Source organism: Aethalodelphis obliquidens, unplaced genomic scaffold (assembly GCF_003676395.1).
Source record: "Aethalodelphis obliquidens isolate GAN/ISIS:26980383/991018 unplaced genomic scaffold, ASM367639v1 scaffold8, whole genome shotgun sequence".
Lineage (NCBI taxonomy): Eukaryota > Metazoa > Chordata > Mammalia > Artiodactyla > Delphinidae > Aethalodelphis > Aethalodelphis obliquidens.
Genome location: NW_020837952.1, coordinates 7,827,512 through 7,842,542, shown reverse-complemented (window position 1 = coordinate 7,842,542; position 15,031 = coordinate 7,827,512). Strand labels below are relative to the sequence as shown.

At 43.5% G+C, this 15,031-nt stretch overlaps 1 protein-coding gene across 6 annotated transcripts in view; it reads right to left on the bottom strand.

Moving 5' to 3' along the window:
* The window catches only part of ATP23 (ATP23 metallopeptidase and ATP synthase assembly factor homolog), a 21,800-nt gene extending 6,769 nt beyond the window's left edge, over positions 1-15,031 (bottom strand). The window contains exons 1-3 of one of the 6 annotated variants that reach the window (XM_027106849.1): positions 14,758-15,031; positions 2,363-2,408; positions 1,572-1,653 (exon numbers count right to left, since the gene is read on the bottom strand). In XM_027106849.1, coding sequence (XP_026962650.1) covers positions 1,572-1,653; positions 2,363-2,408; positions 14,758-14,812 — 183 coding nt within the window. In that variant the 5' untranslated portion in view covers positions 14,813-15,031. Of the gene's footprint in view, positions 1-1,571; positions 2,776-4,819; positions 5,148-13,574; positions 13,800-14,161; positions 14,568-14,757 lie in introns of those variants that run through there. The other 5 variants (XM_027106851.1, XM_027106852.1, XM_027106848.1 and 2 more) reach the window with 5 other exon arrangements.

Sequence of the window (15,031 nt, the reverse complement as noted above, 5' to 3'; positions counted from 1 at the left end):
TAACCAGAGGTGCACACAACACAGAAGAATCTCACGATGTTGAACGAAAGAATTAAGTTACAAAGACTGTATGATTTCATAAAATGACAAAGTATTACACATGACCCCAAGTATAAAGCTTAAAAGGAGGAAACTAAACACATTGTTGGACTGTACACATAGATGGCAAAACCATTCAGACAAGCAAGGAATGGTCATCACGGAAGTCAGAATAAGGAAGGGAGGGGGTTGTAACCCAAGAGGGGCACACAGGCTTCTGAAGTCCTGGCAGTGTTTTATTTCTCAAATCTGGGTGGTAGTTATATAGATGTTCATTTTACTATTATGACTGAAAGTGTACATACAGGTATTTTACTCTTCTATATGAATGAGATACTTCACAACAAAAATTTTAATTAAAAAAAAAAAAAAAGAGTGCCCAACTGTGTATAACACTGCTGAGAAATAAGATGAAGATTCAAAACGTGCACTCTAACCCCCAAAGAGGATGAACTTACCAAGACCCATCTTGGGAGCTACAGGTGTTGGCGATTATCAATTTACAAATGAGGAAACTGAGAATAAAACCGAATAACTTGCCCAAGCCCCACAGCTAATAAGCAGGGGAACTAGGATTTGAACTCAAAGTCTATGTGACTCCAAAACTCAGACACCTCACCCCTCTGCTATGTTGCTCTTTCCCATGATTACCATGAAACAGCTATAAATAACTCAAATACATATAAAATTCCCTAGCAGGAAACAGTTAAATGTACTTCAATGTGTCATATATTCATGATGGAAACAGTGACTTACAACACTTTTATCTACCCTCATATCACATGACACATCCATCTACCACCTCAAGACTGTCAAAACCCCCCATTGACTTAAAACTTGTAACATTTATTGACTTAAGTGCTCTGCTTACTATGATAAGTAGTTTACAAGAGAAATCGCATTTAATTCTCATAACCATTCTATAAGATAAATACAATCATTACCCATATTTTACAGGTGAGAAAACTCACTCTCCTCATCAAAAATTCTCAAAGATCTATCACTTCTCACCGTGTAAAGGTGAAACTCTATCTTGGCATTCAAAGCCTCCCACCATATAGCCTATCTTTCTTTCCAATCCTATTTCTCCTCATTCCCCATGCATTCCTGCCCTCCAGCTGAACTAGACAACATGCCATTCCCCAAATACACCTTGTGCTTTCTCAACACGTCACCTTTGCTCGTGCTCCCCCTGCTTTTGGCAACAGTCTTTGTCTTCTTTGCCCCTGAAGAGCCTTTACATCCTCTAGCTGAATCTGCTGGCATCTTTCAGTCAATCACATCACTGTCCCATTGTGGTAACCACACCCACCTCAAAGAGTTCAACCCGCCTCAAATTTTATCATTGTCTCTGCGTTCCTGTCTTGTCTCCCCTGTGAGACGTAAGGACCTTAAGAGTAAGGACCACAATTAACTCATTTTTTGAATTCTACACAAAGTCTACCAAATGGAATGCCCAGCACATAGAAGGCAATCAGCAAACATCAGGAGAGAGAACTGGAGGAAAGAAGACAGCTTGGTAGACCGCCTACCTGAGACACTGAAGCATCAAAACCTCCACTGACATTTCCATTACAATCTTCACAAGAAAAGTGTCTTTCTTTGTTAACAGCGCTGGAAGGTAAGAATGGATTTAAAAAGACAACATCCAGAAGTAGTGTGCATGGGGCACAGGGGAAACAGCCCTGGGCCAGGAGACCCAGATGACACATCTCTCCATCACTATCACACAGGACACCTTGGGAAAGCAACTCAACACCTTCAGGACTCAGTTCTCTCATCTGTAAATAAGGAAACTGTCTCTGCAAAATCTATCCCAGTTCAAATTCTATGCTATGATTCCATAAAGAATTTGATCAACTCATTAAGACCGTATTGGAAATATGCTGGAGTTTCTGCCCTTGGGCCAGAATGTTAAGAAGTGGACCTCAGAAATCACTTCTTCCGATCTCCTCAAAGTTAAACAACACCTGGAAGGCTTCTACATGCATAACAAGCTGAGATTTCTTCTCCATTAAGGATAATGCTGGGACTGGCATAGTGGAAAAACCAGGTTTGGTGGTTACTTACAAGTAAGATTTTAAGTATCGTCTTTACTAAATACCTGAGGTGAACAGCAGAGCCAAAGATGTGGAGTTAGGGCTGAAGAGGTCCAGAGAGAACACGGCCTGCCTGGGGAGAGTGCAGCCAACCACCACCACCTACCATATGGAAAGGGCTTTGTGGCCTGAAGTGAAATATCTCAAGTACTTCCAGTTTGGGTGGGGATTTTTTGTTTTCAGCAGCCAGAATATAGAGCAGCACTTCAAAAAGATTCACTTACCAGCCCGAATGCTTCATGGCATCAAGCAGCAGTTTAACATATGGATCTAGAAAGATATTGATTCAGTTACATATGGTAATTGGAAAAAAAGAGCACCAATTAAATGATCCAAATAGCAGTGTAAGATATTATCAAACAAAACCTCACAAATCTTAGCAAAGTAATACCATCTTAAAAATGATAAAAAATGAATATGAAAAGATAAGCTTAAATTAACATAAAAGCAAGTCTTTAATGAAATGAACCACTGATAGAAATACCAAAATGGGTAGTACCAAACATCTTAGATAACATCAAATATGCTTTTCAGTTAAATGATCGAACACAATGTATTAAAATATATACCAAGGGGCTTCCCTGGTGGCGCAGTGGTTGAGAATCCACCTGCCAATGCAGGGGACACGGGTTCGAGCCCTGGTCCGGGAAGATCCCACATGACGCGGAGCATCTAAGCCCGTGCGCCACAACTACTGAGCCTGTGCTCTAGAGCCCGAGAGACACAACTACTGAGCCGCATGCCACAACTACTGAAGCCCGCACGCCTAGAGCCTGTGCTCCGTGATGAGAAGTCACCGCAATGAGAAGCCCACGCACCGCAACAAAGAGTAGCTCCTGCTTACTGCAACTAAAGAAAGCCTGCATGCAGCAACGAAGACCCAACACAGCCAAAAATAAATAAATAAAATAAATAAATTTATTTTTAAAATAAATTAATTAAAAAAAATATATATATATATATACACACACACACACACACACACACACACACACACCAAAAGACTGAGAGAATTTGGGACCAATATCCATAGAAACAAATAGCAGCATAGTATCCAGGTTAGAGGAAGGCAGTAGGTAGCCCCACTATTGTCTGTCCTGGTCTGTGAATAGTGTCCCATTCTGAGTACCATACTCTAAACAGGACCTGCCAACCGAAGCTGTTCCACGGGAGAAAGTGACTAGAACAGTGCAGGACTACTTTCCACAGGAAGCAAGAAAGGGATCTGTAGATTTGGAAAAGAGAAAAAAGGCTTAACTAGGGCCACAGTAGCTTCAAGTACCTGAAGGGGTGCCATCATGTGGGAATAAATTCAGCCAACATTTCTTCAGAGGGCAGCACAAGGACCAAAGGGCAGAAGTTACAAAGGGCACATTTCAACTCAGTATAAGAAAGGATTTTTCCAACAATCAAAGCTGTCAATACAAGAGCCCAATAGCCTCAAAGGGCCTCAAAGATAACCTGTTCCAGCAGAGGTCTATAAACACGCTGGTCAACTGATGGCACAGAGGTTTCCGGTCAGTGATGGGGGTTGGAAAGGCCTAGATGACTCCTGAGGCCCCCCCACTTCTAAGAATCTATGAGGGACTTCCCTGGTGGCACAGTGGTTGAGAATCCGCCTACCAATGCAGGGAACACGGGTTCGATCCCTGGTCCGGGAAGATACCACATGCCGCAGAGCAACTAAGCCCGTGCACCAAAACTACTGAGCTCTGTGCTGCAACTACTGAAGCCTGCGCGCCTAGAACCCATGCTCTGCAACAAGAGAAGCCACCACAACGAGCTCAAGCACTGCAACAAAGAGTAGCCCCTGCTCGCCACAACTAGAGAATGCCCGCACAAAGCAACGAAGACCCAATGCAGCCAAAAATAAATAAAATTTAAAAAAAAAAAACTTTATTAAAAAAAGTGGGGGGCGGAGTCAAGACAGCATACTAGGAGGATGCAGAATGCGCATCTCCTCACAATTAGGGCACCTACCAGGCACCAGTGGGGGACCACAGACACCTAAGGGGATGGGAGGAACCCCCAGCAACTGGGTAGGACATGGGGCATTGGGGGAGCGAAGGGGGAGGAGAAGCGGAGGCTGGACAAGACTGGCGCCCCTGAGGGGCGGCTGGGGGAGGGCAAGGGATTCCCACGCCCGAAGGGGGAAATTGGGGAACCACTGGGAGGGCAGAGTATCAAAAGGGAGAGTTGCCATGCTTCTCCTGCCCACTTGGGCCCCCAGGAACCTGCTGAGATCCCAGGCCTGATCCTCTGCCCACCTAGGGCCCCTCCAGCCACACGGGTCCTGAGGGAGTGGGAGGGAGGGAAGGGGGAGTAAAAGCAAAGGCCGGACCTCCGGGACCAGCACCCCAGAGGGGTGGCTGGGGGAGGGGAGGAGTTCCTACACCCAGCAGGACCCCCCCCAGTTAGGTGTCCAGTGGCGATGGGGGAGACCCTGCGGGAGATGGTGGGGGAGGGGCACGAAGGAATGGGGCCAGTGCCTTCCCTGTCCACTTAGGCACCGGGAGGCCTAATCCTCTGCCATTGGAGCCTCCCTTGTGCCCCGCAGAGCCCAAGGCCCACCCCTATACCCACACCCAGGGCCCCACCTCTACACTCGGAGACACCCTCTGAGACCCCCTCCAACGCAATGGACCTAAACCCCACCCACACACCCTCACTCGGCGCCCTACCTCCAAACTCCGGAACTCCACACTCCAGAGGCCATCCTTTTGACGTGCTGCCTCTCCCCTTCCGTGGGCAGGTCCTAAGCAGAGGCCCCACACCATGCTCAAACATCACCCCCAACCTGCCTAGGTCCTGCCCCACCCTAAACCCCAGCCCAGCCTGAGTTCCGCCCCTGTCTAAGTTCCGCGCCCATAGCCAAGGGCTTTTTTCCTCCACTTTTACATTAGGGTTCTGTGTTACCTCGTTCATTCATTGTTCTTCATTCTTTTATATTTTCATTTTTTGTACTCTTTTATTTTTCTAATTTTATTTTATTCTTTATACTTTGTTATTGTTCTCTCCTTTTGGCTTGTTCACCCCCCCCTTTTTTTTCTTTTTTCTCTTGTGGTTTTATTTTACCCTGTTGCAGTTGTTTCAATTACAGTTTTATTTTTCCTAATATATTTTTTATCTTTCTAATTTTATTTTGTTTTTTATTCTTTGATATTGTACTGTTCCTCTTTTCTTTCTTTCTTCTTTTTTTTTTTCTTTTCTTAATGCACCACAAAGCTTGTGGGATCTTGGATCCCAGGCAGGAGATCGGGCCAAGCTCCTGTGGTGGGAGCACTGAGTCCAAACTGCTGGACTAACAGAGAACCGCAGACCCCAGGGAATATCAACCAGAGTGAGGCCTCCTGGAGGTCCTCATCTCAGCACCAAGACCCAGCTCTATCCAACTGCCTGCAAACTCCAGTGCTGGAGGCCTGAGGCCAAACAACCAGTAAGACAAGAAGACAGCACCACCCATTAAAAAAAAAAAAATGAAACGACAAAAAAATGTTACAGAGGAAGGAGCAAGATAAAAAACCTACAAGACCAAATAAAGGAAGATGAAATAGACAAACTACCTGAAAAAGAATTCAGAGTAATGAGAGTAACGATGATCCAAAATCTCGAAAACAGAATGGAGAAAACACAAGTAACATTTAACAAGGATCTAGAAGAACTAAAGAGCAAACAAACAGTGATGAGCAACACAATTACTGAAATTAAAAATACTCTGGAAGGAATCAATAACAGAATAACTGAGGCAGAAGAACAGATAAGTGAGCTGGAAGATACAATGGTGGAAATAACTGCCAGGGAGCAGAATAAAGAAAAAAGAATGAAAAGAATTGAGGACAGTCTCAGAGACCTCTGGGACAACACTAAACACACCAACATTCGAATTATAGGGCTCCCAGAAGAAGAAGAGAACAAGAAAGGGTCTGAGAAAATATTTGAAGAGATTATAGATGAAAACTTCCCTAACATGGGAAACGTAATAGTCAATCAAGTCCAGGAAGTGCAGAGAGTCCCATACAGGATCAACCCAAAGAGAAACACACTGAGACACATATTAATCAAACTATCAAAAATTAAATACAAAGAAAAAATATTAAAAGCAGCAAGGGAAAAGCAACAAATAACATACAAGGGAATCCCCATAAGGTTAACAGCTGATTTTTCAGCAGAAACTCTGCAAGCCACAAGGGAGTGGCAGGACATATTTAAAGTGCTGAAAGGGAAAAACCTACAACCGAGATTACTCTACCCAACAAGCAACTCATTCAGATTCAATGGAGAAATTAAAACCTTTACAGATAAGCAAAAGTTAAGAGAATTCAGCACCACCAAACCAGCTAAAAATGCTAAAGGAACTTCTCTAGGCAGGAAACACAAGAGAAGGAAAAGACCTACAAAAACAAACCCAAAACAATTAAGAAAATGTTAATAGGAACATACATATCGATAATTACATTAAATGTAAATGCTTAAATGCCCCAACCAAAAGACACAGACTGGCTGAATGGATACAAAAAAAGACCTGTACATATGCTGTCTACAAGAGACCCACTTCAGACCTAGGGACACATACAGACTGAAGGTGAGGGGATGGAAAAAGATATTCCATGCAAATGGAAATCAAAAGAAAGCTGGAGTAGCAATATTCATATGAGATAAAATAGCCTTTAAAATAAAGACTATTACAAGAGACAAGGAAGGACACTACATAATGATCAAAGGGATCAATCCAATAAGAAGATAAAAGAATTATAAATATATATGCACCCAACATAGGAGCACCTCAATACATAAGCCAACTGCTAACAGCTATAAAAGAGGAAATCGACAGTAATACAATAATAGTGGGGGACTTTAACACCTCACTTACACCAATGGACAGATCATCCAAACAGAATATTAATAAGGAAACACAAGCTTTAAATGACACAACAGACCAGATAGATTTAATTGATATTTATAGGACATTCCATCCAAAAAGAGCAGATTACACTTTCTTCTCAAGTGCACACAGAACATTCTCCAGGATAGATCACATCTTGGGTCACAAATCAAGCCTTGGTAAATTTAAGAAAACTGAAATCATATCAAGCATCTTTTCCGACCACGGTGCTATGAAATTAGAAATCAACAATTACAGGGAAAAAAACGTAAAAAACACAAACACATGGAGGCTAAACACTACGTTACTAAATAACCAAGAGATCACCGAAGAAATCAAAGAGGAAATCAAAAAATACCTAGAGACAAATTACAACGAACACACGGTGATCCAAAACCTATGGAATGCAGCAAAAGCAGTTCTAAGAGGGAAGTTTATAGCAATACAAACCTACCTCAAGAAACAAGAAAAATCTCAAATAAACAATCTAAACTTACACCTAAAGCAATAAGAGAAAGAACAACAACCAAAAAAACACCAAAGTTAGCAGAAGGAAATAAATCATAAAGATCAGCTCAGAAATAAATGAAAAAGAAATGAAGGAAACAATAGCAAAGATCAATAAAACTAAAAGCTGGCTCTTTGAGAAGATAAACAAAATTGATAAACCATCAGCCAGACTCATCAAGAAAAAAAGGGAGAAGACTCAAATCAACAGAATTAGAAATGAAAAAGGAGAAGTAACAACTGACACTGCAGAAATACAAAGGATCATGAGAGATTACTACAAGCAACTATATGCCAATAAAATGGACAACCTGGAAGAAATGGACAAATTCTTAGAAGAGCACAATCTTCTGAGACTGAACCAGGAAGAAATAGAAAATATAAACAGACCAATCACAAGCACCGAAATTGAAACTGTGATTAAAAATCTTCCAACAAACAAAAGCCCAGGACCAGATGGCTTCACTGGCAAATTCTATCAAACATTTAGACAAGAGCTAGCACCTAATCCTTCTCAAACTCTTCCAAAATATAGCAGAGGGAGGAACACTCCCAAACTCATTCTACGAGGCCACTGATACCAAAACCAGACAAAGATGTCACAAAAAAGAAAACTACAGGCCAATATCTCTGAAGTACTTAGATGCAAAAGTCCTCAACAAAATACTAGCAAACAGAATCCAACAGCACATTAAAAGGATCATACACCATGATCAAGTGGGGTTTATCCCAGGAATGCAAGGATTCTTCAATATATGCAAATCAATCAATGTGATACACCATACTAACAAACTGAAGGATAAAAACCATATGATAATCTCAATAGATGCAGAAAAAGCTTTCGACAAGATTGAACACCCATTTATGATAAAAACTCTCCAGAAAGTAGGCATAGCAGGAACCCATGTCAACATAATAAAGGCTATATGACAAACCCACAGCCAACAACGTTCTCAATGGTGAAACACTGAAACCATTTCCTCTAAGATCAGGAACAAGACAAGGTTGCCCACTCTCACCACTATTATTCAACATAGTTTTAGAAGTTTTAGCCACAGCAGTCAGCGAAGAAAAAGAAATAAAACGAATCCAAATCAGAAAAGAAGTCATCTGTTTGCAGATGACATGATACTATACCTAGAATTCTAAAGATGCTACCAGAAAACTACTAGACCTAATCAACGAATCTGGTAAAGTAACGGTACAAAATTAATGGACAGAAATCTCTTGCATTCTTATACACTAATGATGAGAAATCTGAATAAGAAATTAAGGAAACACTCCCATTTACCACTGCAACAAAAAGAATAAAATACTAGGAATAAACCTACCTAAGGAGACAAAAGACCTGTATGCAGAAAACGATAAGACACTGATGAAAGAAATTAAAGACAATACAAACAGATGGAGAGATATACTATGTTCTTGGATTGGAAGAATCAACATTGTGAAGATGACTATAACTACCCAAAGCAATCTACAGATTCAATGCAATCCCTATCAAACTACCAATGGCATTTTTCACAGAACTAGAACGAAAAAAATACACAATTTGTATAGAAACACAAAAGACCCCGAATAGCCAAAGCAATCTTGAGAAAGAAAAACAGCTGGAGGATCAGGCTCCCTGACTTCAGACTATATTACAAAGCTACATTAATCAAGACAGTATGGTACTGGCACAAAACCAGAAATATAGATCAAAGGAACAGGATAGAAAGCTCAGAGATAAACCCATGCACACATGGTCACCTTATCTTTGATAAAGGAGGTAAGAATATACAATGGAGAAAAGACAGCCTCTTCAATAAGTGATGCTGGGAAAACTAGACAGCTACATGTAAAAGAATGATATTAGAACACTTCCTAACACCATACACAAAAATAAACTCAAAATGGATTAAAGACCTAAATGTAAGGCCAGACACTATCAAACTCTTAGAGAAAAACATAAGCAGAACACTCCATGACATAAATCACATTAAGATCCTTTTTGACCCACCTCCTAGAGAAATGGAAATAAAAACAAAAATAGGGGCTTCCGGGGCTTCCCTGGTGGTGCAGTGGTTGAGAATCTGCCTGCCAATGCAGGGGACACGGGTTCGTGCCCCGGTCCGGGAAGATCCCACATGCCGCGGAGCGGCTGGGCCCGTGAGCCGTGGCCGCTGAGCCTGCGCGTCCGGAGCTTGTGCTCCGCAACGGGAGAGGCCACAACAGTGAGAGGCCCAAGTACAGCAAAAAAAAATAAAATAAAATAAAAAAAAATAGGGGCTTCCTTGGTGGCGCAGTGGTTGAGAATCTGCCTGCTAATGCAGGGGACAGGGGTTCGAGCCCTGGTCTGGGAGGATCCCACATGCCGTGGAGCAGTTAGGCCCGCGAGACACAACTACTGAGCCTGCGCATCCGGAGCCTGTGCCCCACAACAAGAGAGGCCGCGACAGTGAGAGGCCTGCGCACCGCGATGAAGAGTGGCCCCCGCTCGCCACAACCGGAGAAAGCCCTCGCACAGAAACGGAGACCCAACACAGCCAAAACTAAATAAATTAATAAACTCCTACCCCCAAAATCTTCTTTAAAAAAATAATAATAAATAAATAAAGAAAGAAACAAATGGGACCTAATGAAACTTCAAAGCTTTTGCACAGCAAAGGAAACCATAAACAAGACGAAAAGACAACCCTCAGAATGGGAGAAAATATTTGCAAATGAAGAAATGGACAAAGGATTAATCTCCAAAATACACAAGCAGCTCATGCAGCTCAATATCAAAAAACAAACAACCCAACCCAAAAATGGGCAGAAGACCTAAATAGACATTTCTGCAAAGAAGATATACAGATTGCCAACAAACACTTGAAAGGACACTCAACATCACTAATCATTAGAGAAATGCAAATCAAAATTACAATGAGGTTATCACTTCACACTGGTCAGAATGGCATCATCAAAAAATCTACAAACAATAAATGGTGGAGAAGGTGTTGGAGAAAAGGCAACCATCTTGCACTGTTGGTGGGAATGTAAATTGATACAGCCACTATGGAGAACAGTATGGAGGTTCCTTAAAAAACTAAAAATAGAACTACCATATGACCCAGCAATCCCACTACTGGGCATATACCCTGAGAAAACCATAATTCAAAAAGAGTCATGTACCAAAATGTTCATTGCAGCACTATTTACAACAGCCAGGACATGGAACCAACCTAAGTGTCCATCGACAGATGAATGGATAAAGCAGATGTGGCACATATATACAATGGAATATTACTCTGCCATAAAAAGAAATGAGGGCTTCCCTGGTGGCACAGTGGTTGACAGTCGGCCTGCCGATGCAGGGGACACGGGTTCGTGCCCCGGTCCGGGAAGATCCCACATGCCGCAGAGCAGCTGGGCCCGTGAGCCATGGCCGCTGAGCCTGTGCATCCGGAGCCTGTGCTCCGCAACGGGAGACGCCACAGCAGTGAGGGGCCCGCGTACCGCAAAAAAAAAAAAAAGAAAGAAAAAAAAGAAATGAAACTGAGTTATTTGTAGTGAGGTGGATGGACCTAGAGTCTGTCATACAGAGTGAAGTAAGTCAGAAGGAGAAAAACAAGTACCGTATGCTAACACATATATATGGAATCTAAAAAAAAAAAAAAAAAGTGGAACCTAGAAGTAGGACAGGAATAAAGACACAGACGTAGAGAATGGACTTGAGGACATGGGGAGGGGGAAGGGTAAGCTGGGATATAGTGAGAGAGTAGCATTGTCACATATACACTACCAAACGTGAAATAGATAGCTAGCGGGAAGCAGCTGCGTAGCACAGGGAGATCAGCTCAGTGCTTTGCAACCACCTAGAGGAGTGGGATAAGGAGGGTGGGAGGGAGACACAAGACGGAGGGGATATGGGGATATACATATGCATATAGCTGATTCACTTTGTTATACAGCAGAAACTAACACAACACTGTAAAGCAATTAAAATCTAATAAAGATGCTTAAAAAAAAAGCAAGAAGAGAAAAATACAAATAAAAGTTGTTATTTATATAAAAAAAAAAGAATCTATGTGCCTGCTAAATTACAGCAAAGTATTATGAACCCAAGTGCCTCTAATATCAACTTTTCGCATAGGTGTCCTGTCTGAGAGTATAAATGCACAGCAAATTACGTGACATAAGCAAAAAAAAAAAGAGAAAAAAATCAAGGTTTTTAAGTGCTGAAAGCAAAAACAGGTGAGTAAAATTAGTGTGGGATGAGAAAGTTAAGTATAGGTTACTGCTTTACTAACCTGACCCCTCTTAAGAGTGTTAACAATAAAACAATTATTATTAATAATAAGTATTATTTAGTGTATATCAGGTACCATACTAAGTGCATTATTATTCAAGCAACTAAGAGTTTTACAAAGTTGAAATGGATTCAAAAGCCTACAGTCCTCTTAAAAAAAAAAATTTCTGGGAGCACATTGGTTTGGTACTTCAAAAAGGACCTGCAGTATTTGGAATGGATTTGCTTTGGAGAAAAAGAAAACAAAGGTCGCCCTTGAGGTCTGATTTCTCCCATCACACTCGCCCCAGGGATAGGATTTTACAGCTTTAAGTTGATGCTTTAATACTACCAACAGGTTCTCCCAGCAGCCTTCCCCTTGAAAGGCTGAGGCGGGTTAATTCCTACTGGGTCTCAAGTTCAGCACCTCACCCTCCTCATATCCTGCCTATATCAACTCTTCATCCACTTTTTGGCTCTGCCACTGTAAGAACAGCTACCTTTTCTTTACTCAGCTCCTGATATGCTGGCCCTTTACACTCATAAAATCTATTCCTCACAACAACCCTAAAAGGGGTATTTTTATCCCTCCCCCACTCCCTTTTTTTTTTTCCCCTCAGATAAAGATAGAGAGGATCAGAGAGTTAAATCACTCTTCCATACGTAACAAGGGATCAAAATTTGAACCCATGTCTAATTCTGCAGCCTACGTTCTTTCCACTGCATTCCACTTTGAAACATCTTAAAGGCAGGGTCCCAACTCCTCTCTGTATTTGCCCAAACCAGAACCTAGGAGGCATTCAATACATATTTGCAAAGTAAATACAATGACATCATTTTCTCTACTCCCCCTCCTCCTCCCTTGACTCCCTAGATGCAGGTAATCTCAAGAAGGCTGGAAAATAATTGGGTGGTTGACTTTTGAAGTGTGACTGGCCAGCTATGAAACAGTAACCTTACTTTGGATCAATAAGTTTAAGTCTTTGATTTTCTAAATGTATCTAAAGTAAACTTTAGATGGCAATGTAAAAAAGTTAAGAAATCTCTAGTGCAATGTCCCTGGGATTAGAGAAAAATTGGTCAGCAGATGGTGTCCCTATTTAACCCACAACAGTGGTTCTTAACCTTTTTGGGATCGTGGGTCTCTCTGAGAATATCATGGAGCTATGAACTCTCTCCCCAGAAAAATGCACTTAGGGGCATACACATACGGTTTCGTAGTCCATGTCAGGAATTTCTACACTCTGACGTCCACCCATGTATGAAGGTTAAGAACCCTTTCCATCAAAGGGTAGGATTGCAAAACTTGTTTTTAACAGGAGGGAAGAGGGCAGGACACAACCCTTAAAGAATGACAGAGCTGTTGTGGACACGACATAAACTGGTTAAAACCTGGTTAGAACCGATTAGGCCCAAGATGGAAGAAGATTCAACTTCCAGTAGATCTTGAGCCTCATTATATGCTCATTGTAATACATTAGCGTATGCTACATAACACACCCACGGGCACCATGACTGTTCCAAGGCTAACTATAAAAGACCGAAAAGTGGGCAGTGGCCCAAATCCTGGAAATCCCCACCCCTTCTCCAAAATAGTTGGAATAATCCTCCCACTCATTAGCCTATGAAATTACCCAGCCCATAAAAACTAACCACCCATATTTCCTGGCTGCTCTCACCTTTTGAGACACTGTATTCTGTCTATGGAATGTGTATCTCCCAGGGCCTCTCCCTTTCTGAGATGGCCCACACTCTATGGAGTGTGTGTCTCTCTCTCAACAAATCTACTTCTTACCTATCACTTTGCCTCTCGCCGAATTGCTTCTGCAGTGAGACATAAAGAACCTGAGCTTCATTAAGTCCTGAGACCAGGAGAGCAATTTCAATTAAAAGGCAGTGGGTTCGAGTCCCAGCCTGCGGGTTCAAGTCCCAAGCTGAGTTTTGGCGGGGTTCAAATCCCATCTGAGTTGTGCAGTTTCAGCAGGTATGCCTTAATTAACATGGTTCTTTAAAACTCTGCTTCACCTGGACTCTCAATTCCTCATATTACTGCATAATTTACCTAAAATATCAAAGGATCTGTCAGACCAGTGCGCGTGACGGAAAGGGCAAACTCCTAACCCAACTCCTCAATCACGCCGCAAGCAAAAGTAGTGCTGAAAGGGGCCTCAGCGCTTCCTCTGATGGAAACTGAGGCTCAGACCCCCACACCCGCCCTCACAAAAATCTGCCTTTAACTCTGCACTTGGTGCCTGAACCCCGCCCCCGACCTGGGCTGAACCCGGAGCTCCCTAGCGGAGCGGCACCAAGGCCCCTCCCTGCCCGCCGGCTCTCAGACACCCCCCACCGCACCCTCCGCAGACGCCCAGCCCCCAGGCTCACGGCTCCTACTTGTCTCCAAAGTCTGCAAGAGCATAAGCTGGCACTTCTGGTTGTTGGTGAAGAAGCTGGAGAGGAACCCTTGCTGTGGCTTCCCCTGAGCCAACCGCTCCGGGAAGACCTGGCACCCGACGTGTTGCTGCTGCAGCTGCTCCCCCGCAGCGGGGCCCGGGCCGCGTTCATCCGGAGCTCCTGCCATGCCGCCCACGGACTTTGCAGCTGCTTCCGCCCGCCTCAGGCGGCCCGAGGGGAGACAGGGAAAGGCAACCTCCCTCCCGCCTACCCACAGCCCAGGCCCTCCCTCCGCCGAGCCGACCTGGCGCCAGCCGGGCGACGACCGCAGGGGTCCACAAGCCCGGAGACCGAAGGAGCGCTGGGCCACAGGCGCCGGGAGGGAAGACGGTAACGGGGCGGGGCGACGGCTGCTAGGCGGGCAAGGGGCGGGGCCAAGCGCCTGCTGGCTGAGCTGGGGTTAGAGAGTACCCTCGCAGGCTACAACCCGCCTGATGTGGGCTCGGCCTTCGCCGCTCAGCGTGCTTTTGCCGTCCCCATAAGCCTTGTTCCGCAGCTCTGCTTACTCGTGCACACTCTGTCCTTACCTCCTGACCAGTACTGGCCATTAAATGCCCTTCTCCCTCTGAAGGTTTCTGCCATCTTCGCACTCCCTGCTTTGTCCACCAGCAGGCTAATTGCAGCCTCTGGTCCACCTCTCTCTCTTGACGCCCCAAGCCATATTAAAAGCCCTGTTTTTCAGAAACGATTGAAAGCTGCAATTATAATGAATGGTCGCGTCAAAACCCTCAAAATATAAGACCCAACTACTTTTTTTCTGCCTCTTCTAAGCCCATTCGCCCACCCTACTCTTTTGCCACT